The sequence below is a fragment of the Oryctolagus cuniculus genome, chromosome 3 (genome assembly GCF_051225735.1).
Source record: "Oryctolagus cuniculus isolate XC-2025 breed Fujian yellow rabbit chromosome 3, ASM5122573v1, whole genome shotgun sequence".
NCBI classification, from domain to species: Eukaryota; Metazoa; Chordata; class Mammalia; order Lagomorpha; family Leporidae; genus Oryctolagus; species Oryctolagus cuniculus.
Genome location: NC_142869.1, coordinates 125,128,583 through 125,154,057, shown reverse-complemented (window position 1 = coordinate 125,154,057; position 25,475 = coordinate 125,128,583). Strand labels below are relative to the sequence as shown.

At 42.2% G+C, this 25,475-nt stretch overlaps 1 protein-coding gene across 2 annotated transcripts in view; it reads left to right on the top strand.

Moving 5' to 3' along the window:
• The window catches only part of CNTNAP5 (contactin associated protein family member 5), a 991,178-nt gene that overhangs the window by 546,693 nt on the left and 419,010 nt on the right, over positions 1-25,475 (top strand). For both annotated transcript variants that reach the window (XM_051848810.3, XM_089329361.1), the window contains exons 9-10: positions 2,108-2,257; positions 5,465-5,636. In XM_051848810.3, coding sequence (XP_051704770.3) covers positions 2,108-2,257; positions 5,465-5,636 — 322 coding nt within the window. The remainder of the gene's footprint in view (positions 1-2,107; positions 2,258-5,464; positions 5,637-25,475) is intronic.

Below are 25,475 nucleotides of genomic sequence, written 5' to 3'. Positions count from 1 at the left end.
TGATGTACTCAGGCAGCTAGCAGGGCCCTTGGCCCTTAGGGACTCATTTGTTCCTTTGGCTGAGCTAGTTACTGATTCCCATCCAGCCCTAAGATTCTATAGTTTAGCTGTGTCCAATCTTATTTGGTATGCAGATTTATTCAAATGAGCATGCAAACGAAGTAAAGAGAAAAGACCTACAACTGGCTGTGCTCCTGAAAGAAGTCAAATGTCCACTACTAGGAAACAAAAGAACCTCTAACCCATTGGCAGAATTCCTGTAGCCTGGACCCAAACCCTGCCTTGTCTGCAGACTGCTGATCTTAGGAAAGGGTGTGTTTTCCAGGCTGAGACGCCTCTGGATGCTGCCTGCCAGCCTCAGCAGATGTTCAGGGCTGCAGTGGAGACAGACAACAAGGAGCACCCCTGCATCTGGGTTGCTCCGAGCAGATGGGGGGCATTTGTGCCAGTGTCAGTGCAGCTGGGCCCCATGCCTGCTGCTTTATCCCCCTGGGCAGCTTCTCCAGCTGTCTGGGAGCTCAGGAGCAGAAGCTCTGCACTTGCCCCTGTGAGACCCCTCAGGCCTGTGCTCTGCTTGTTGGCACCTTCTTGCCGGCTGGCTGCTTCGGGACTGCTCCTTCAGACTCCATGTTACCTCCACAAATAGCACTTAATCTATCCCTCGCTGTCCATTTCCATGGCTGCTGCTTTAACAGAGAGCCTGTTGTCCTGTCTCCTGGGGCTTCTGCAAACAATGGGTCCCATCAACTCTGCCCCCAGCCTGGAGTCCTCCAAGCTCCTGCCATCTGCTCTGTGGCCAGAGGATTCTTTGAATGTGCCCCTCCAGCCAGATCATTTTGTGCCAAAGATCCCTCATGAACTCCCACGTCCTAAAACAGTGATTGTTATCCCTAGCTGCATGTTAGAAACACACAGCGTGCTTTCTGAAAATGCAGACACCTAAGACTACCTTCCCAGAGACTCTGTTGGAATGAGTTTGGGTAAAACATTTCCAGAATCATTTGTTTAAGGATATTGGTGAAGCCTCTCCTTAGGCTGGCATTGACAGCTCTTGCTGCTCATTCTCAAATTTTGGACCTCCAAGTAGGTTACCTGTCTACTGCGATTATTGTCTGATATGTTGCAAATTCTTGATCATGTCCAAAACATTCCCCATATAAAACATTCTTGGACTTCTCACATGGAGTTAGCTAATCAGCCTGCTCATGTGAGACTGCTTTGCATCTAGAACTGCAAGAGACCGTTGGTATGACTTTGAGTTTGTTTTGGCATTTTCTTCTGCATTTGTCCATCAGTAGACGATTTAATATAGGACATGACTTTCAATAAGTACTGTCATTATGACATGGCTTTTGTTGTGGTTTGTATATATATATATATTATATATAAAATTTTGTTTTGCCCTTTTGTGTTTAAACCAAACATATTAAAAGTGGGTTATCTATTTTAAAAATCAGAAAGAGGGCCAGCGCCGCGGCTTACTGGGCTAATCCTCCGCCTTGTGGTGCCGGCACCCTGGGTTCTAGTCCCGGTCGGGGCACCAGATTCTGGCCCGGTTGTCCCTCTTCCAGGCCAGCTCTCTGCTGTGGCCAGGGAGTGCAGTGGAGGATGGCCCAGGTGCTTGGGCCCTGCACCCCATGGGAGACCAGGATAAGCACCTGGCTCCTGCTATCGGATCGGTGCGGTGTGCCGGCCGCAGTGCGCTGGCCGTGGCAGCCATAGGAGGGTGAACCAGCGGCAAAGGAAGACCTTTCTCTCTGTCTCTCTCTCTCTCACTGTCCACTCTGCCTGTCAAAAAATAAAAAAAAAAAATCAGAAAGAGAAAGGAAGGTAGGAATGGGAGAAGGAAGAAGGAAGAAAGGGAGGAAAGAAGAAAGGAAGGAAGGAAGAGAAAAAGGAGAATGACAGAAAAGGAAAAGTAGAATAGAATTATAAGAAGAGGAAGAAAGATGATGCTTGATAAGCATTGATTTGGTTTGAGTCAAGGGAGGAAGGGGTCTGCTCTGAGAATGTGTGCGACCACAGCAGGCTGGGAAGCGAGCCCTGCTCTCTCCAGACCTCTGTGAATCAATCATCCCTACGCTTGCCCTTCCTGTTTCTCTTGCAGGCAGCAACTTGAATGATGGCTTGTGGCATGCGGTCAGCATCAGCGCCAGAAGGAACCGCATCACTCTCACTCTGGATAATGATGCAGCATCCCCGGCTCAAGACACTACCCGGGTGCAGATATATTCTGGAAGCAGCTACTACTTTGGAGGTAAATTCTCCAACATTTGAGATTGGAAATAAGGGGAAGTGGGGAGGGAGAAATGCTGGGGACAATTATTTCACTCTGATGAATCTCACTTTGTCAATGGACCATTTTGTCAACACACACACACACACACACACATACCCACACTGAGAACAGTGAGAAGCAAAATATCTCACAGCTGTACAAATATAAATTATCTAGGGCAGCGCTGAGGAAGTGAAGAGTTTCATCTATAAGAGCTGGGGTTACATAATACAGCTAATGGAAGTTTTTGCAGCTATGCCAGGCTCTGTGATCACATTGGAAAGAGAAACTCAGCTGAAAACTTATAGAAAATGCACCAAGAGTCAGCAGTGCTTAAAAGAAGGAAACTCAGGTGGAAGCAGCCTACTTAGCCACCGAGGTCACTTCTCTGTCATTTTGCTTTCTCAGCCCCTTGCCTCCCCTCCTCACAAGCCTGGACACCATGCCCATGACTTGGGGCAGCTGGAATGGGGAGGGACCAGGAGGCCAAGGAACTTGTAGCTACATAGGAAGAAGCCTGCTCAGGTTCTGCCCTCTCCTATGTTAAGTAAATTCTGGGAATCTTTACAAGGACCAAACGTTCAAGATAATTAGGATGAAAAACATACGATGGTACTTCAAAAAGTTCATGGAAAATGGAATTAAAAGATGTTTATCTGAGTGCAAAAAAATGGAAATCTATACATATCATACTCATAATATATATTTTCTACAATTTATAAAAGATCTATTTTAATAATCATTTTGTTTTTTATTTTATTTATTTTTTAAATTTACTTGAAAAGCAGAGAGAGAGGCAGATAGGCAGAGAGCTTCCAAATGCTAGTTCACGCCCCAGAATGCCTGTCACAGCCAGGGCTGGGCCAGCTCAAAGCCAGGAGTCTGGAACTCATTCCAGGGACCCAGATTCTTGAGCCATCACCTGCTGTATCCTAAGGTGAACATTAGCAGGGATCTGGAATCACAAGTGCATCAGCGATGAAAACCCAGCCACTCTGATAGGGGATGTGAGCATCCTAATCATGGCACCAAATGCCCACCGCACCACAGACCTTTTGAAGTACTCGTGTGCGGTTAGGCATCTTTAAAAGACTTTTCATTAAAGTGAGTATCCAGTTTCTTATTCAGTTTTTTCGTATCATAGAAATAATCTATGAAAAGAACATTGGATGTCTGATCTTGAGCAAGACACTAAGAAGACTTGAATATTCTTCTCTGGGACATGGGGAAATAGGCTCACCCTCAGAAAAGCTGGGAGAGTGGAAACCAAAGTGTAAATGTAGAGATCACATTTGGGGAGTGAGCAAACGGCTCCAGCCCTTATAGACACGGGCTTGGGCTGGGTTCTGGGCTGCAACTGACCACTCTCTCTTCTAGGGAATGTAAGAGCGGTCTTGTGTAAACACTGCAGTCTCTCACATAGATTTCCCAACTCTCTTCTCTTATACATCGAAATGGGCATAGTTTTGAAACCTAAAAGGGACTTTGTACAAGTGTGGTACACAAGTCCATATGGGGTTTCATGTGGAGCAACACCAGGGTGGTTTGATTTTAGGGTGAGGAAGGGTCTTTGTCCTTCTCCTCAGATCTTCTCCACCTGTGCAAAGGCAGCAATCCTTTTAGAAAGAGATGCACCTGTACTCTGCGAAGCTTCTGTGTGTGTCTTACTTTGTTTAATCCCTGTGGCACCTTTGTGTAGTGGGTGTTATTCATATTTCGTAGAGAGCAAAACTGTTGTTTGCTGAGATGAAATAATTTGTGCAATTCCACAGAGCTAGTGAAGAACAGGAGCACTAGAATTCACATCCAGATCTGTGCCCTCCATGGCCCACTAGCAAAAGCGAAGAATCAGAGCAGATGTAGCATAAAGCTGCAGAGCAAGGGTCTTGGGACTCCTGAAGCCATACTTCACAGATTGTGTGATTTTACTTTGTAGGCAATATATGAGTGAGAGAGAAAGGACAGCAATCTTGAATTTATTTCTAGGGAAGTTTTTTTTTTTTTTTAATAATTATGGTACAATAAGCTTCTGATATCTCTAATGGCCAAAATGATTCCCCTCCCCCAGCTGAATGAGTGATCTTAGAGGTGCATTTTAAGGGACACTGGGCTTAGGAGGTGATTTACTATGCTTTGCACAGTGTTTAAACAAACACCTCACACATCGACTGTAAACTTAAGGAAGGTGAAAAATGAGTTTCAGTAATAATCGTCAACTTGCATAAATTCTCTCTACAGCTTCAATTAGAAGTTGTAGCATCTCTCTTCATTTTATAGTGTGCCTGTGAGCTGTTAACCAGCTGCCAGACTTTAGCCCAGCAGTGAGTGTCTATTAGAGATGGCTGAAATAATTCCCAATTATTTATGGGTTATTGCCATGTTTTCAAGCTTGCATTCCCATATGCTCTGAACCTATTACAACCAATGGGAAAGAGTCTGCAAGGCAGCTAAGCACTCCTATACCTGCTTTGCTCTCTCTGCCTTAATGAGAGGTAGATATGCACTGGTTGCCAGCTATGCTAAATCAGTGTAATGTATTTTTTTAAAAAGAACACTCTTTAAAAAGGAGAGTGTTAACCTTTCACGTATGCTATTATAGCGCTCTATGTGCATTTAATTCCTTAGTTCCCTTAACGTCTGGATTTGCCTTGCACATCAGTTCAAAATTCCAGTAACGTCCCTGTGTGTACCTTTCTCAGGAACCAAACCTGTTAATGCTAACAATTAACCAGACAATTACTCTGCCACCATCCTTACCCAAAGCATAATTTCCTTTGAAAGTGTAATTCAGGATTGAATTGTGCATTTAGACTTGAGTTTGGAGACAGAAACAGAATTCCTAAGTGGTTCTAATATGTTGCTTTCTGTGGATGAGTGAAGGATACCATGGAAGAGAGTGGCAAATAGCTTACCAACAGGGAAAAACAATCAGAAAGAGATAAATGTTACAGTATTGGTATTCCCTTTAACACACATTCATTTTCTATGCAATGATGGAACGTGGCCCATTCTGTACCAATCCATTCCCCTCCCCAAGAATGCCAGGATTTACAACAGAAGTGTGCACACTGCTGTGAATAAAAAAGCACTGAAATAATTAGACCTCGAGGTCTTCCATCAATAGGTCGCCAAAGCAATGACTGATCATTTCAGCATTCTTCTTCATCTTTTCTCTCTGTCCCACAGGGTGCCCCGACAATCTCACCGATTCCCAATGTTTCAATCCCATTAAGGCTTTCCAAGGCTGCATGAGGCTCATCTTTATTGATAACCAGCCCAAGGACCTCATTTCAGTTCAGCAAGGTTCCCTGGGGAATTTTAGTGATTTACACATTGATCTGTGTAGCATCAAAGACAGGTAATTATTGTCTCTTCTCCTCTGTTCTCCCACCCCCTTCCCATTCTCCCTGTTCTAAATATGAGTTTCTTTAAGCAAAATTCTAATCCACCGACATTAGCCACATTAGACATAATTGAGTCGCCTAATGGAAAATATTTCTGAAAGGATTTCAGGCCCAGAGAAAAACGGTTTAAATTAGTTGAGTCTCTCTTCATGTTGACTTGCAGTAAATGGGATATGCAAATTAAATCAAAATACAAATTTGTGAAAGGATTAAAATTTTATGCATAAACAACATTTGATTACTTTGAAGTTAAGAGTAAAATAGAGAGGAGGGAGGAATTACTCCTCTCCCCAGCCGCTTCACTCTTCACTGCCAGGGGTGTCTTTTGGTAACACAGGCTCGTAAGCATCAGGCACTGATAGTCTTGCAATAAAAGTCCCAGCCGTGCCCAGTGGCACACAGCAACCCCTGAGGAGGCTGATCTTTGCGTTGCCCCCTCCCCCTTACTGCTTCTTAGGCGTGGAAGAGACCAGACCATGGCTGGAGAATCAGCGCTTTTACTCTGCAGCCCTCAGATCTAGCGAAAGCTCGGTCTCTCTCCTTTCCTCCTGGGATTTGGTTCTCCTTCTATTGGGAGTTTCTAGATTTAAAGACACAGTGCAGAAAACCAAAGAGGATGGATTCTGAGTGTTCAGGAAGGCGCCTCTGCTCTTTCTCTGGCTTCTGCTAATTCTGCTAACATGACTCAATATATCATTTTTTAAATGGGTAAATAATATCTAAGTGCTTGCCTATGTGTTGGTGATAGGGAGTTTCCACTCACATTTTATCAGGGAACAAATTAGCCATTACAATAGAGTGAGATAAATCACAAAGAACTCTCTTATTTGCAAACTAAAAAAAATACTCAATTCATGATCATTTAACATGTGAAATCTTTAATATTGAGATGCATTTTATACTTGATAGCATGTTACAGTGTAAGTGATGCTATTTGTTATTTCTAAGGGGCACATAAAAAATGCATTGTTTCACAATTCATGATGCCTTAGAGACTTCCAAATATTTCTCATAATGGTGGGTCGATGTGAGGAGAGCACATGATAGGAATTCTACTGCAGACGTGAGCCAAGACCACTCATGAAGAACTTCAGGCAAGAATCAGGAGGAAGATGATCAGCTTTGACTAGTAGACAGCATACTTAGAAACAAGAGGTAAAGAAGCATTGGAAGAGAGTGAATGCAAAGAGAGGGAGGTGAATGTCAAAGGCCAGGGGAGTAGCAGGTGCTTTTACTGAGTGGAAGAGGAATCAACCTTGTAGATGATAATTTCTGCTAATTCTGGGAATGGCCAATATAATTAGGTGGAACTTTACACACAAGTTTCTCTATTAATACCACCACACACGGGTTTATCAACAAATCACTTAGGCTTCCTGGTTCTGCTGCTTCACTTTGTTTTCTATTGGCCCAGCTGGAAAAGTGGGAATAAAATATGTTCCTCCTTAAAATGTTCTAGTTTAAAGATCTCGTAATTGAAGATCTTACAGGGAATGGTTACCACCCCTGCAGTCTTTATTCATAGCTGATCCTACTCCATCAGCCTACATAGCTTTCTGCAAAATGTGGATCAATACAGAGAACATTTATCAATAGGGGTTTCTATGATACTTTAATTTCTAATCAAAGACACTTCCATTATTTTTCATTACGTGAAAGTCATTGCCATCTACACTGCATCATTACTTTTGTGTAATTGTAGTCTTGCATAATTGTATTACATACAATTGTGGTTTGGGCTAATTGTGTCATAAGGGATCGTGTTTAGTTTAGAGGGTAAATGGTACGTTTGTCTTGATTTACCAGGCACCATTTCCAATAGAAGGGAAACATGTGGCAAGAGGCTTTGCTTGATTCATTTTATCATGAATGTGTATTTGACATTTGCTGGAGAGGGGCAGGGGTTATAAAGGCAGGTGGTTTCTGAGATTGGTGTTTTATTTTTAATGTGTTAATCAATGCAAACTTGATTTCAGGGCAAGTGCAAAGTCTTTGCCTCTAAGGAGACTGCTTCTCAGTAGAGATGCAGGGGAGAGTAGGCAGGCTCTGTGTTCTTTGCTTGGGGCCCTGGCAGGCTGAGTGTCTCTTCACAGTTCCTTTTCTGGCCCCTTCCTCACTAGCCACAGAGATGTAGGGCCCCTCCTTGCCATCAGTACCCCTGCCTCCTCTCTCTCAAAGTAAGATGAGGTCCAGCCCTCCCCACGTTCTATTCTTCTGGCCCCAAATATGTGGCGTACACTTTTTGAAGCTCTTTACCATTGGCCACTATGAGGAGATATGATATAGGAAATCCAAGGCAGTCATCGCGTGAGAGGTGCAAATGTCCCAAAGTTTCCTCCTCTCAGGGCCCTTTAAGTTTCCCTTTGGAGCACATAAACAAGTCTAGTACCTGCTAACACTAACCGATAGAATAAATAAAGGGGAGAGTGATCCAACATGGGAGTGAGATACTCAGCAGACTCATAGAATGGCAGATGTCCTAAATAGCACTCTGGCCTCAGAATCAGCCCTTAAGGCATTCGGATCTGGCTGAAAAGCCCATGAGAGTATTTCAGGCATGGAAAGCCAAGACACTCTGGCAAAAGATCTCTGTGAGTGAGATCCCAGTGGAAAGAACAGGTCATCAAAGAAGGAGGTACCTTTCTCTGAAGGGAGGAGGGAACCTCCACTTTGACTATGGCTTGTCTAAACAAGATAAGAGTCGGAGAACTCAGAGGGCTTCCATAGCCTTGGAAACTCATGACTGGAGCATAGGGAGATTACTGATGCCATAGACAGGAGTGTCAATTGGTAAAGTCAACAACAGGAGTCACTGTGCACTTACTCCTCATGTAGGATCTCTGTCCTTAATGTGCTGTGCATTGAGATTTAATGCTATAACGAGTACTCAAACAATATATTTCACTTTGTGTTTCTATGGGGGTGCAAACTGTTGAAATATTTACTTAATGTATACTAAACTGATCTTCTGTAAAAAAAAAAAAAAAGAAATTATCAATTCCCAACTTGACTCTCACTGAGATTAAACATGACAATAGGTCTGATCTGATTTCATCATCATTTAAAAAAAATCATCTATTATTCTTCACTTTATGTTTCTGTGTGGGAGCAAACTGTTGAAATCCTTACTTAATGTATACTAAGCTGATCTTCTGTATATTAAGATAATCAAAAATGAATCTTGATGTGAATGGAAGGGGAGAGGGAGTGGGAAAGGGGAGGGTTGTGGGTGGGAGGGACGGTATGGGGGGGAAGCCATTGTAATCCATAAGTCATACTTTGGAAATTTATATTCATTAAATAAAAGTTAAAAAAAAAAGTTTCCCTTTGACATGGGGTCTAGTGTAGCTGCTACCCTGTTGGTGGTTTTTGCAAACCACCATTGAAAGGTCATCCTGAGTAAAAAGTTGTAGGGTCCATTCTTGGGGATTGAGGAACTTTAATCCATTTGCATCCCAATGATGGGCAAATGGCAACATGCTCTGGACTAAAAATAGAGGTAGCACAGTTCACCAGGTGCATAGCAGGAAATATGTTGTTTTCTGGAAAATTCAGTACAGGCCAGGCCAAAGATAGGAGAGATCCACACACTATCTATTGTCTTTCTGGGCCTTAAGGGTACAATGTGAAGCCACTATACCTCTTCCGCAGGCCTGACCACAAACCTCATATTCTCTATACCCTTGGTGCCTGTGGGGAGCAGCCCGGACTGGACTGAGTTACTGGAATTAAGACTTATTCTATGCATCTGCTCTCCCACAATATGGCGCTGGGAGAGAAGTAAACAGCTTCCGCACAGCTGCCTCCAGTTCAACCAATAAACTGTAGGACTTGCTCCTGATTGGAGAGCAGCGTACTCGGCGTGTGGGCAGCCGAGTTGGGATTGGCGGAGGAGGACTATAAAGGAGGAGAGAGACGGCATGCACCGGGAACATCTAAGGGGAACATCTAAGGGGAACACCTGTGCAGCCCCCGAGAAAGCCGGCCGGCGGTGTGCCGCTCCCCTGCGGAAGTGGGGAATGTGGCCAGGGGGAACTGCCCTTCCACGGAGGTGGAAGGGATAGTAGCCAACCCGGGAAGAACCAGCAGCAAACCCAGGGAGGGCCGAGCAGACGAAAGAACAGCGCAGGGCTTAGTGTCGTTCCTCCACGAAGACGGGGAGCGACAGGTGCCTCATTTATTTCATAAGCTACTTCTGACCCTCCCCTATGATTTATAGTAGGTGAGACAAGATACCTTAGGTATCACAGAGAAATTCTGCTTTAAATATTTGCTTCATTCAGGGAACAACTGTCAATCACACTTTCTGCAGTTAAGTCCTGTATACAGGCAAGGAGTGTATGTATGTCACAAAGTATAACAGGGTACTATAGGAGCTGTTAGGGACCTAAGAGTTCAGATGCACTGAGAGTCCGAGATGTATGTCAGCTTTTCCATGGACACACAGTACTGAAGTTGCAATTAAGAGATAAACTTGACATTGTTCTCTTCCCTGTACTATCAAACAAGTACTGATCTGGAAGTGGCAGTTGTTGTGTGTCTGTGGCTCTTTAAATACATAACTCAATCTTCAACCCAACCAGGTAGACTTTTTAGGCATAGGCAGTCTACCATAGTCTTTGTAAACTTTGCATACTCAATGTATTTCCACATAAAAGGGGGCATTCAAAGTGGTGTTCAATGTCAGGCAGAGCGTGAGTGGAACAAAGTGAGTCAGGTGCAGAGACTGCTCTTCCTAGCATGCTGTGGAAGGATCCACATCAACTCCAGGGGTCATGTCTGGTCCTGTGGGGTCCAAAGTACAGAGAAAGAGAAACATATCGTACAATAATTTTCATGAATTTGAATCCATGATGAGATGCAAAGCCAGAACAGGGGGTCCACTCAGATGCTGAAAAGTAGAGCTAGTGCAGGTCATCTCTAGGGGCATCCCTGAATCCCAGAGCAGGTGGCAACAGCTTTGAGAGGAAGGAAGAGCCCCACTTATCCGCTGTGAAATATGGCACATTTTGCAAAACCAAGATCATAAAAGCAACATGTCAAAGACAAGCACTCAGTCACATTTCTAGTATGCAGTAGATAATCAGTAAATATTTTGTATGTTAATTCCCACAGTTTTCAACTCCCTAGTTTCCATAGGAAGAGGAGAGGATAGGTATCCTGATGTCACCCCAAGTCCCACCATGGTCAAGTGACCCCAGTAACTGCTGGGGTAATTTCCACAGAAATTACTCACATCTGCCGTCAAATCTGTCAAACCTGTGACTTCCCTTGGGCTTTGATTCCCATTTGTTTGGAAGACCTGCTCCTCTTAGCCCCAAGTCTCTGCCCATTAGCAAATCAGCAAACATTCAGGTGTCAAGGTTGTGTTCTTTGAATTTTCCCAAACAATGAAGCTCAAGGCCAGTATTAATGTGGGCCTGGATAGCAAACTTGAATAAGGCCCTTCTTTCTGGACTCAAACATATGCTGACCCTACATTTGCCAGAATTGAAGGGGGAACTTTGCATCAGAATCACCAGGAACATCTTGGTAAATCACAGATTGCTGTGGGATGCTTTTCTAACAAATTCCTGGGTCTGGCTTCTGTGGCTGGGCTGTCTTAAAGCTTCTCCTAGAGGATGTAGACTTGCCTGGACTCTGCAAAGGTGATAAACTTTGAGGGAAAGAGAATGTTTCCAGCCATACCTGGACCCAAACTCTTGGTATCCCCTGGGCCAGGAGTCTTACATATCCCAGTCTCAAAGTCCCTTTCTCCAAAGGGATGTCCAAATACATCCAAGGGACACTTTATGGAACCATTGAGTTCCTTCTTCCTCCAGGCTTCCTTGACCATTCTCACTTAGCTCCTGCTTGCTTCCCACTACAACAGAGCCATCATGAATATGAATGAAAACAATTAGATCCTCAGCTGCAGAAGGGGGATGTAGTTTGTTTAGGGGCATGGGGAGATTATGGTTCTTGTATTATCAGAATAGTTCCTGGATGGCCCTCACTGAAAGTCCTAGCTTGCTCTCTCTTCTAGACAAACCCCACAGTCTGTGGGTGGTGGTGATGCCCTATATAATAGGAGTGACTCTGCCTGGCCCCACCCCAAAACAAGAAAAAACATTGCCTGCACATCTTTATAAAGATTGTTAAGTGCAGCTTGCATGTGGTCTTCTGTTCAGCATAAGGCTTTGGTGGTCACACATCTCACTCCCTGGAAGCTTTCCTTAGACAGTGATGCCATTAGAGAATGTCTAGAAACACTGTTCAGCTCTGGTTTGGCACAAGCAGAAGCAGAAGTGTCTTACAGGGCAGCAAAACCAGGGATGGAAGCAGGGGCTCTGCCCCTTTGTTTCTTGCTATTACATCCAATGGGGCAGATATTTTGTTCTGATTATTTCTAAAATCAAACAGTTGGCTTTTTCCAAAGAGTGGTCACAGGTGGAACAAGATATTCAACTTTTGAAGTAAATGAGTTAAGAAGTGTGGCCTCTGCTCCCATTAACCCTTCCTTTTCTCCACTATATGTGTTCTTTTCAGAAAAGCATTTAACGATCTCATTGGTCAAGACTATTACCTCTGTTCTGGTTTTAGAGTGCTGTAAACACTGAGAGTGGGGAAGTATTATGTTGGATCATCTCCCATAAACAGATTCATGCTAAAAATCTACCCTGTGTGTGGGAGCTTGTTAAAAACAGAGGGTAATATAAAAAGATTGCATTGCGGGGTAATACATATGTTTTAATTCTCCTCTAAAATTGAAAGCCTTTATGCTGGGTGCCAGAAAAGCCATTGTAAGGGCAATGCCCACACAATCTGAGCTTCTAACTCCAAAGTGAGAAATGCTACAATATGGTGTTCTTCCATAACTCATGATGGGATAAGGCCAAAATCTAAACGAGATCACTTCTGCTTCTTTATTTATAATTTTTAGCTTTCTTTTAAGGAGGAAAAGAAAAGGTTATATTTTATATAACAGTTACTGAACAACATTCTCCAAATATTATTTCATTTAATTCTCCCCCACTCTCCTGTAAGTTCCACAAGGTGGTTCTCCAAGTCTTGTCCCCAGACCAGTAACACCAACATCACCTGGCAACCTGTTGTAAACACATATGCTCAGACCCAAAACCATTCCTACTGGATCTGGAATGGGAGGTTAGGCAGGGGTCCCAATGGTGTTTCTGATGTACACTCAAATTTGAGAACCACCAGGTTGTCCCATTTATCATAAGAACATCAAGTGCTTAGGAAGGTTCGGTGGCTGCCCAAAGTCACCTATTTCCTGTTGCAAGGAGCCAGGATTCAAATTCAGGTTTCTTAGGTTCCTCAGTTTATACAAATATCAAGTGCCTGTTGCTAAAGGGCCAAGAAAGAGAGATGGGCTTGGATGGCCAGAACTGGTGAAAGGAGGACACTTTTTTTTAATTTAGTAAATATAAATTTCCAAAGTACTGTTTATGGATTACAATGGCTCCCCCCCCATAATTTCCCTCCCACTCGCACCCCTCCCATCTCCCGCTCCCTCTCTCCTTCCATTCACATCAAGATTCATTTTCAATTATCTTTATATACAGAAGATCAATTCAGTATATATTAAGTAAAGATTTCATCAGTTTGCACCCACACAGAAACACAAAGTGTAAAATACTGTTTCAGTACTAGTTATAGCATTACTTAACATTGGACAACACACTAAGGACAGATCCCACATGAGAAGTAAGTACACAGTGACACCTGTTCTTGACTTAACAATTTGACACTCTGTTTATGGCGTCAGTGATCTCCCTAGGCTCTAGTCATGAGTTGCCAAGGCTATGGAAGCCTTTTGGGTTCACCGACTTCGATCTTATTCCAACAGGGTCATAGTCAAAGTGGAAGTTCTCTCCTCCATTCAGAGAAAGGTACCTACTTCTTTGATGGCCCCATTCTTTCCACTGGGATCTCACTCACAGAGATCTTTCATTTAGGTCTTTTTTTTTCCCAGGGTGTCTTGGCTTTCCATGCCTAAAATACTCTCATGGGCTCTTCAGCCAGATCCGAATGCCTTAAGGGCTAATTCTGAGGCCAGAGTGCTATTTAGGACATCTGCCATTCTATGAGTCTACTGTGTATCCCGCTTCCCATGATGGATAGTTCTTTCCCTTTTTGATTCTATCAGTTAGTATTAGCAGACACTAGTCTTGTTTGTGCAATCCCTTTGACTCTTAGACCTATCAGTGTGATCAACTGTGAACTGAAATTGATCACTTGGACTAGTGAGATGTCATTGGTACATGCCACCTTGATGGGATTGTATTGGAATCCCCTGGCATGTTTCAAACTCCACCATTTTGGGGGCAAGTCCGATTGAGCATGTCCCAAATTGTACATCTCCTCCCTCTCTTATTCCCACTCTTATATTTAACAGGGATCACTTTTCAGTTAAAATTTAAACACCTAAGAATAATTGTGTGTTAATTACAGAGTTCAACCAATAGTACTAGAACAAAAAAAATACTAAAATGCATAAAGTATTACATTGTACATCAACAGTCAGCACAAGAGATAATCAAGTCACTGTTTCTCATAGTATCCATTTCACTTCAACAGGTTTCCCCTTTGGTGCTCAGTTGCTTGTCACCGATCAGGGAGAACATATGATATTTGTCCCTTTAGAATGGCTTAATTCACTCAGCATAATGTTTTCCAGATACCTCCATCTTGTTGCAAATTACCAGATTTCAGTGTTTTGACTGCTGTATAGTATTCTATAGAGTACATGTCCCATAATTTCTTTATCCAGTCTACTGTTGATGGGCATTTGGGTTGGTTCCAGGTCTTAGCTATTGTGAATTGAGCTGCAATAAACATTAATGTGAAGACAGCTTTTTTGTTTGCCAATTTCATTTCCTTTGGGTAAATTCCAAGGAGTGGGATGGCTGGGTTGTATGGTAGGGTTATATTCAGGTTTCTGAGGAATCTCCAGACTGACTTCCATAGTGGCTTAACCAGTTTGCAATCCCACCAACAGTGGGTTAGTGTCCCTTTTTTCCCCACATCCTCTCCAGCATCTATTGTTGGTAGATTTCTGAATGTGAGCCATTCTAACCGGGGTGAAGTGAAACCTCATTGTGGTTTTGATTTGCATTTCCCTGATTGCTAGTGATCTTGAACACTTTTTCATGTGCCTGTTGGCCATTTGGATTTCCTCTTTTGAAAAATGTCTATTGAGGTCCTTGGCCCATCTCTTAAGTGGGTTGTTTGTTTTGATGTTGTGGAGTTTCTTGATTTCTTTGTAGATTCTGGTTATCAGCCCTTTATCTGTTGCGTAGTTTGCAAATATTTTTTCCCATTCTGTCGGTTGCCTCTTCACTTTCCTGACTGTTTCTTTTGAAGTACTGAAACTTCTCAATTTGATGCAATCCCAAATGTTAATTTTGGCTTTGACTGCCTGTGCTTCTGGGGTCTTTTTCAAGAAGTCTTTGTCAGTACCTATATCTTGCAGAGTTTCTCCAATGCTCTCTAATAATTTGATGCTGTCAGGTCATAGATTTAAGTCTTTAATCTATGTTGAGTGAATTTTTGTGTAAGGTGAAAGGTGGGTGTCTTGCTTCATGATTCTGCATGTGGAAATCCAATTTTCCCAGCACCATTTATTGAATAGACTGTCCTTACTCCAGGGATTGGTTTTGGATCCTTGATCAAATATGAGTTGGCTGTAGATGTTTGGATTGATTTCTGGTGTTTCTATTCTGTTCCGTTGGTCTATCCATCTGTGTCTGTACCAGTACCATGCTGTTTTGAAAACAACTGCCCTGTAGTATGAGGAAGACACTTTTTAAAGACTCATTTATTTATTTGAAAGTCAATGCAACAGAGAGAGAAAGAGAGATCTTCTATCCACTAGCTCACTCCCCTAATAGCTAGGCCAGGCTGAATCCAGGAATCAGGGACTCTAGCTCATTCTCTTGTTTGTGTGGCAGAGTGCCAAATACTTGTGCCATCTTCTGCTGCTTTCCCAGTTGTATTGGCAGGAAACCAGATAAGAATTGGAGCAGCTGGTACAGGAACTGATGCCCTTATTGAATGCCAGCATCATAGTTGGCAGCCTTATCTGCTGCATCCCGACACTGGCCCCTGAAGTAGGTAATATTATTAACTCTGTTATGCAGACAATGAAATTGAGACTTAGATGCACCAGATATCTTGCCTGAGGTCACACAAACACATATTTTTCCTGAGGTCACATAGCCAATATGTGACAGAATCTGGCTATAAATCAAGACTGTGGTTGAAGTGCTTTGGCCTGTCCTTGCCCTGCCCCACTTTAACCCTGCAGTGGAGAGGCATGCTACCTTCTCAGCAGGATTAGGAAGGAAAACATGGTGGATTTCATCCTGTGTTAAAAACATCATAAACTGGGTTGTGTTAACTTAGAAAGCGAAGGGCTATAGATACTGGTGGATAGGGCACCTGGGGTGCTATGGGATTGTCACCCTTGCAGCACAGCTTAAGGTCACAATCTGGTGGGGAATACATTGGAGGTGACCCTGGGAAGGCAGAAGCCTCCACAAAGAGATCCAGCTTTCACTAGTTCTTTGGGATGATAAGGGAATCGAGAAATCTTTGAAGTAGCCTAGAATGAGTGTCTTAGCTGTTTTGGCAAGGACTTCCCATTTGGAACTCCCCAGAAAGAGTACTGATTCATTTTGGTGCTTCTTAAATGAACACTTATTCCCACCACTTGCCTATCCTCTTTGAATCTCAATAGGGAAGCAGAGCTTGGAAAGAACATGAAAACTGGGTCTGATAGGAATAAGTGACCTTGAACAAATGATACTTGTGTTCTGCTACCAACCTCGTCTCTTTCTTTTACTGGTTTTCACCATCATCTTGATGAAATTGTACTTCTCTATTGGAGCATAAGGACACCAAGGTACCTTGATTTATGGAAAACACAGAGTGCCAGCCAGGCCAAAAGTAGCACTCCATTCTGGCCCACCAGATGATGCTATGAATTCCACCATCCTCTCATCCAAGCCATGCGAAAAGGGTAACCTGTACTATTGATACTGAAAACAAAACCAAAGCAAGGAGCCAGATGAGTTTTTGTAAGCACTTGCAAGGATGAGGGATTCATTCAAAGAGCTGTGGTTGTGAGATCAAGGTGTAATAAGCAGGTAGCACTGAGAAAATGCCCATCAAAATCTATAAGCTCCTAGATCACCTCTCCTGAGAAACATTAGGGCTAAGAAATTCTCACAGAAAACACAGAACCTAAGGAAAATTTTGCTTGAGATGGAAACAAGAGGCAATGTTTATTTTCAATTTTCAAGTCACATGTACAACAGAAAACATGTCTATATTAATTATAAGCAGAAAGAGATGCCTCCCCTAGTCTCCAATTCGTTCATGTAGTCAACATCTCAATAAATCTTCAACCAGCACTCTGATGAGGGTTTTCCTTCCTTTTTTTACATTCTCTAGGGAGTGCTTCCTTCCATACATCCAATGTCACATTCATTTTTTCCTCATTTGCATCCACTCATTGGGTCTCTCAGGCAAAGTGTCTGCAGTCTTTAACATTGCTTTTCTGTGGTCCAAGGGCATTCATTGGTGGTCCATTGTAAGCACTGTTTATAGGCACAGTTGGAAGCAAAACATGGAATTCAATATATTTTGAGTTGGGGAAAAAATAGGTCTGACCTACCATAGAAGGTCAATGTCTTTGAAATGAAACCTAAGTTTAAAATTAGCTCTATGCCATTTTTATTTTGAATGACGCTCTCTCACAGGAAGTTGATAGAACTTAGATCAGGCTTTATGGTTTTATTGTAACATGGACTTCTGAATGCAGAGCTGGATCCACTTGTTCCTGAGCCTATGTATGGTGAGCATTGTGTGTGTATATATATAAATGATCCACTTTAACTTACCCAGTGCCCAAAGGTTCTATTGACCTACCTCGTTGGCAAATGACATTGACATAAAGTTAATAACTTACCTCAGAATGGAATTCAACTCTAGATTTTGAGGTGATGATTCCCACTTTTACGTTTTAACCCAATTATGGGCACAATCTTCATTTTGAACCTTTTCATATCTCAGCTCCTTTAGTTATCAAGTGGGGGTACTGTATGCATTTTATAACTTTAAGGTGTTAAACAAGATCAAGGTGATATTACTCTCTTTCTCTCTTGGAGTTTTGGCAAGTATTGAGAGCAGAAAGATGAAAGTTCTTAAAGTTAAAAGTAAGAGAGACATAAATGGATGGAGCTCTCTGTATATCAGCAGGCTAGATTTTAGAAAACCTATACGCGGGCAGGAAAGGATGACACTTCTTTGAATAATTTACCTACATACATAACCTATTTTATGTTTGGGACAAATGATTAATGTTTGCACTTGATTCGAGTTACAGATTTGAAGTCTTCCCTCCAGGTTTAGCTTCATCTTAAAAATATCTCTTTGACATGATTTACTAGGCCACTGCAGGAACCCAGCTTTGGCACATGCTGCAGACCAGGCAGTAGTAGAGACTGCAGCACCTGGGGAATGAACGGAGAAACAAACCAGTGTAAAACAGAGAGTATGTTGATGGAATGCAGATTAAGTGGGATTTCATGCCTCCAAACTTCACCATCTGTAGACTCAGGTGATGTCCTCCCCACTTTTAGCACCTTTTACTTTATTATGAGAAAATGTTAGAATCACCTTGCCTGCCAGTTGCTCTTTCCTGTGCTGAAAAACACAATTTGGTTGGTTTATGTAATTGTTATAATTAGGTTGAAGGCTATTTCTGCTTTCAGTATGAAAATAATCTGTAGTTTTAAGTAACTGAATTTAGAGATTCGACTGGATAATCTTATTGAGAATTATAGGAACTCCATTTGGATCTCCCACATTAGTGTCAGGGCCCCATAAAAACTTCAACCATTTCCTGCTTGCTTTCCAGGCACATTGTAAGGGAGGTGGATTGGAAGTGGAACAGTCAGGAACCACACTCATAAGTGGGGACTTAATCTGCTGCACCACCATGCTGGCCCCAAAGGCATACTTTTTGCTAAATCATATATGTATATATATGTTATATATATATATATGTGTGTGTGTGTGTGTGTGTGTGTGTGTGTGTGTGTATATCTTCAAGCACTGTGAACAGAGTGATGCAAATCCTCAGAGGACCAGGGAAATCTGAGAGGAAGGTTGGTTTGTGCTGGGGGTGGGGACAGCGTATCAGCAAAGGAAAGTGTTGGCAGTTTCACCCTGAGGCTGCAGATCATTACAAATCATTACCAGTGATTCCTCATAGGTTTGCACTTCCCAGTGTTTTCTACAAATTTTGAGCTGATGACTGTGATCTCAACATCTTGCCTCTATGTCCTGTACTGAAATCTCTGTTTGCTCTGGGGGCTGAGAGGCTAAGAAGTGCAAAATTCTGCTTTCCTCAGTGGGCAGCAACCACTAACACTGAGCTTTTAGTTAAAAATAAATTTCCTACATTTTCCCAAAAAAGCAGTGTGCTGAAACTTCTCTGCCTGCCATTGATACAACCCCTTTACTCTCCTCCCTGCAATGCCTCATCCCTCCCCCTTGCTGCCATGGTTAAAGGATTTATCTTCTCGCAATTCATTTCTAATAGCATATGCTACATCTACACACATGGTGAAATACAGTATATGAAAAAAGTTTTCCTATACACAATAAACCCCAGTGTAAAGGTGGGGATGATATTTGAGCTGGCAATTTAGTAAATCCCAAGTGACAAGAGGAATATGCATTTTAAAGGTCATTACAATTACCATAGGTACTCATGTTAAGCTGCAGCTCTGGAGTTGATGGGAGCAGATTCACACACTGGGGGCTAGGGGTGATGAGAACATGTGGTTGGCAGAACTTGAGCAAATAATAAGGAGAGTCAAACAAATTGGTGTTGTCATCAGTGATATTAAATAGCTCTCCAATATCTGCAGCATCCAAGAAGCAAGGGAAAACCAAGAATGGGAAGGGAGTGCAGCAATTCCTTGGGATTCTCCTCCTCCTCCTCCTCCTCCTCTTCCTCCTTCATCTCCTCCTCCTCCTTCTTCTTCTTCAAGATTGATTTATTTATTTGAAAGTCAGAGTTACAGGGAGAGAGAGGGAGAGACAGAGAGACAGAAAGATGTTTCCTCTCCTGATTCACTCATAGATGGCTGTAACAGCTAGGCAAAAGCCAAGAGCCAGGAATTTCATGTGGATCTCTCACATGGATGCAGAGGTACAAGTACTAGGGCCATCCTCTCCTGACTTTTCCAGACCATTAGCAAGGAGCTGAATTGGAAGTGGAGCAGCCAGGACATGAACTGACACCTATATGGGATGCTAGCATCACAGGTGGCAGCTTTACCCGCTATGCCACAGCACTGGCCCCAATGATGCTCTCTCTTCTAATCCATACTTTTTAAAAAAGATTTATTTATTTATTTGAAAGTCATAGTTACACAGAGAAAGAAGGAGAGGCAGAGAGCAAACGTGAGCCTCCATCCTTTAGTTCACTCCCTAACTGGACGCAATGGCTGGAGCTGTGCCAATCTGAAGCCAGGAGCCAGGAGCTTCTTCTGGGTCTCCCACATGGGTGCAGGGTCCCAAATAGGCCATCTTCTATTGCTTTCACAGTCCATAGCAGAGAGCTGGATGGGAAATAAAACAGCTGAGACTTGAACTGGTGCCCGTATGAGACACCAGCACTGCAGGCAGTTGCTTTACCACTATGCCAGCACCGGCCCCCTAATCCACACTTTGCACATTGGTATAAGAGACCATGAGAAGAGGACTTGGAAATGAGCTCCTGCCTGCCTTAAAATTTCCTTTTCAATCAAATCATTCTCCACAACACAGTCAATTCATAACACAACCATTCTGCTAGAACAATGTAGAGTCATTTTGTAGATAAAGGAATAGAATAGCTGAGAACTATTCTTCTGCAAACATTTCGGCCCAGACCTCTCTCCTCTTCCCGAACGCATAGAAGAAAGGTCTTCAAAAAGTTCACAGAAATGCATAGTGTCAAAAAACTATACAAGGATTTCAAAATGTATTGTACCCGAATAAACTTATCTTTAAATTCCATGAGCCACTAGGTTTTTTTAATGCCTATGTAGTATTACAACTCAGATATTCTGAACATCCAAATCTGTGCATGTACTTCACATGACTTCCAGCACCTGAAGGACCCTGAGGCATTAAACACGAGGTCCTAATACTTCCAGCTCACCTTTTGCAGTCTCCCATGCTCTTGTCTCTTCCTTCCTGTCTCCATCATCTACTGTGTTAATTCTTCATGCTGCCCATATGTTCTTACTGAGCATCTTCTATGTCAGAGAATGTGTTGACAGCACGTGCTTTAAAACGGTTTGTTGGAGAATTTCAACTTTTTGAACTGAAGCAATGTTTGCTCTCCGTAGCTGGGGAGGAGACGCTCATGAAGCTTATGAACTCAGCAAGCCTCCTGAAGTTGAGTATAGTGCTGCCTTGAGATGTGGGATGGACTTAATGATCTTTAACAACTTTGGGCATTCAAAACCCTGGAGACTGCCATCCAAGATTTAGGAGTCAGGGCCTTCACCCCTTTCTCATCTTGAAAACTTCCCAGTGTGGTTCACGCCAAATCTCACTCTATTTGAACAGCAAGAGTGCCTAATAAAAGCAACGCTGGTGCCAGCTGTCATGGTTCACGTGGTGTTAAGTGCTTCTTCTGTAAGCACTAGCAAGCAAGAGTATTTTTATTTAGCAAGGCCATCATAAAATTAGACAAGCAAACCAGAGCAATGTATTTGAGCAATGTAGTCTATAAATAATACAGTGGAAGGAAGTATACAAAGCACATTATCCTTATTACAATCTTGTGCTTTAAGGAAGAAAATGAAGTAGTTTTCTGCAAAGAAGGCAAATCTGAAGAGAAAGCAGAGCTAGAGAAATAGATGAAATGTCTTTCGTGACTTTTGGAAGATGTCAACAGTCTCCCGGTAATAAGATCTGCATTCAGTGAGTCTCTGAACAGCTCCTGGAGGCTCACTGGGGAAGGCTTGTGAAGCTGGCTCTGTTGACATCATAGGAATGGAAGGGAAAAAAAAAAAAAAACACTTCACTGCTTCACTGATGGGTGCCAGTGTGTTTGTGACCACGTGGGTCGTTTATCTGAAAGTGAGGATCTTGAAGGATAAAGGTTTCACATAAGCCCAGAAAGCAGCACTGGAATCCTGTCCAGCTCATGCTCTGTCACTGTGTTTATTATTATTTTTTATTTCTTTTTCAAAATGCCTTACACAGGCAGAGACTTAAACAACATTGTTATTATGTCAAGCTCTCCCACAGACAGCTGTTTCCAACTTTTGCCAAATGACATCCAAAACCTATTCATAAAAAACAACGAGTATGTAGGAGATGCGATTTTTTTCTCCTCCTTTGAAGTTTTCCCGTACTTGTTTCCATACTGGCCTCAGACTAGAGTCACTTCAGTTTAATAAAATTCAATATTGAGCCAGGTGCCATGATGGCATTTTTCTGAACAAATTACCATACCCAATTCTATAATTCTACGAAGTGCTATATTAAAGATACAAAAAAGAAACAATTCTAATTTTACAAGGAGGTAACAGGTTTGATGGTGTTAGACAATTTTCCCAACATTATGCTGTTAACAGATATTTTCATTAATAGGTCTCCCAAACAACTTAGAAATATTTTTTAAGAATAAGGTTGTCAGGGGCTGGCGCCGTAGTGCACTGGGTTAAACCTCTGCCTGCGGCGCTGGCATCCCATGTGGGCACCAGTTCTAGTCCCAGTTGCTCCTCTTCTAGTCCAGCTCTCTGCTGTGGCCTGGGAAAGCAGTGGAGAATAACCCAAGTGTTTGGGCCCCTGCACCCACGTGGGAGACCAGGGAGAGGCATCTGGCTCCTGGCTTCAGATCAGCGCAGCTCCATCCGTCGCGGCCATTTGGGGAGTGAACTAACAGAAGGAAGAACTTTCTCTCTGTCTCTCTCCCACTGTCTGTAATTCTATCAAATAAATAAATAAATAAATATTTAAAAAATAAGGTTGTCCTTTGAAAGTAAAGCCAGACATTTATTAGGTCTTCTTGGATCATCTTGAAAATATGGGATAGCATCTGAGCACATCCAGACTGCTCCTGGATTAACAGTCATCTTGGCAAAGGAAGAATGTGTCAAGTAAAAATAGGTTGGTAGGATGACGAATCATAAATAAGGAAAATTAAAAATTAAAGCTAATTATAGAAGCAGAACTAAACTAAGATCTAGTTAGCATCAGACACACAAAATGAAAACCATTCCCCAGTGCACCATCAAATGAAAAATGCAGAATTGGCATTCATGGTACACCCTTGAGTTACCATATTTGTGATCTGAGAGTGGACCAGAGCATTCCCCCTTAGGAATGGATGAACCTTAAAGGAAAGAAAGGTAAATATTTGCCCGTATGAATCTAAGACCTTTACCCAAGACCAGTACTGTACAATGGAACATTTTCTCATGATAGAAATGCTATTCCTCATGCTATTTCACACCTAGTCACAAGAGTTGATTAAGGACTTGAAGTGTGGCTACTGTGACTAAGAACTCAATGTTAAATTGTATTTAATTTTAATTAATTTTTATTTAAATAAACATGTTGACTAGTGACTACAAATGGGAAAGTGCAGGGTTAGAGAGTTTGCTATGGTCAGTCCTTGTGTGCTTTAGATTTTTCTCAGGTACACACTAGCAACATGGGACTGTGTCAGAGGCCAGTCTGAAGACTAGGTTTGTACCTATGCATTCAGAGCTAGTGGATAAGAGGTAATATCAGCCTTAGCAGTCCAGGTTCTGTGTGGCCATGTTCAATATCCCTTCTGGTGCTCTTTCCCCAAAGATGGTTATATCGGGGAGAAAAAATTCTATCATTATGTGACTTAATTTTCTTCCAAGATCCTGCCGGAGAAGTAGTTAACTATTACCAGTTGAATATGTCAGAAACTCTGTATTACCTAAGAAGAAACTATTACATCAAGTATTCCTTTACTGTTTTTGTTGACCAATTCTAGTCACCTTCCAAATGAGCTTACATTTTAAACAAACACATATTATGGTCATATTAGAAATCATCAACAAGATTTTGGTTTTCGATTATTTCTTTTTAAATAAGAGCATCTTCACTTTTCAAACTCAAATATCACAGTACACGTGAGCATTACACATAGGTCTCCAAATCCTCACTGTCCAAATGCAAACAATTTGGGTTAAGAGATACCCCACTGGGACAACCTGTGTGAGGTTATGAGTTTGTCTTTAGAGTGAGTTAGAGCATCAGTCTGTCAAAGAAGAGTGGCATCAAAGCCAAAACTCCTGTGACTATCCTTGTTTTTATTTCAAGCATAACTGACACCCCTCTAATATTTTGCTACTCCATGAAGTTTACCTACAGAAAGTAAGTTTATGGATCAGTCTAATGAAAATACTAAGCCCTTTGAAAATTGTAGCTTTCTATGTAAATTCATGAATGTAGATTCTAGTGTCATACACTGGTTTCTTGTAAAGTTTCCTGACAGGAATCACAATCCTGGTGACTACTGGTCCTGGAAATATGTCAAGAGTGAATTTCAGGATTTGTTGTCCAAGGTGAGGATCACCCTATGAGGGAGAGGGTCTCTGTAACCAGCTAACTGACACTGGCTGAGTCTTTCTCTTAAGACAAAAGGTTTCATGCAGGTGACCATCACCTATCATCCTCTTCAGTGCTACCAATAGGTGAGAAATCATCTTAAAATTGCACCTCCAAACAATGGACTTGTAGCTTCAAATTTTGGAATGCATGACATTCACTTGGAAGACTTTTTAGAATGCAGATTTTTAGACCCTACAACCACAAGTCCATCCAGAATGTAGACACAGAATCTGCATTTTATCAAATGCTTTGGGATAGGCTTTCTGGAAATACAGATTAAACAAAAGACATGTCTTTATTGAGCTCATCATAAAATAGTCTCACATTTTTCCTACACAGTGGGAGACCAGACTCCTAGTTCTGCCTAATGTTAATGGTATTCTGTGGGAAATGGTTTCTTTGCTCAAATAACTTTGAGAAATGCTGGGATATGAAAAAGTTAAATGAGTTTCCCTCTCAATATGTGTATGTTTGTGTGCTCATACTCATAAACTGAGCAAGAAGGGAATTCATCAGAAGCAATTCACCCTCTCACAAATAGATATGACCATGACACCCTTCTATCCACAACACTACTCATCCACATAACAAACAGGCTTTTGGAAACGCTGCCTTGAGTTAATAAATTAGAGTAAATGCCAGGAATCTCTGGGGTGTTTAACTGTTGACAGTAGGACACCAACTCAGGGAGGCATCAGTAGTGTGGACAAAGTGGCTTCCAGAGGAAGCATTAAGGATACCTAGAGGGTTGTAAATGGACATCAGCCTTCTTTTCCCCTCTTCTGTACAAAACAGTTTCTCTATAATGTAGTTTCTTATGCCTCTTTTTCCTTCCAGTGTGGACAGCACATGCTTTTGGTTTATATGTACTGGGTTTCCACTGTTTGTTTCACTCTTGGGATTGTTTTACTTAAAGATTTACTTATTTACTTGAAAGGCACAGTGACAGAGAGAGAGAGAGAGAGAGAGAGAGAGAGAGGATCTTCCATCTGCTGGTTCACACCTCAAATGGCTACAACAGCCAGGTCAAGACAAAGCTGAAGCCAGAAGCCTGAAACTCCATGCTGGTCTCCTACATAGGAGGCAGGCATCCAAGTGTTTGGGCCATCCTGTGTCCAGGCACA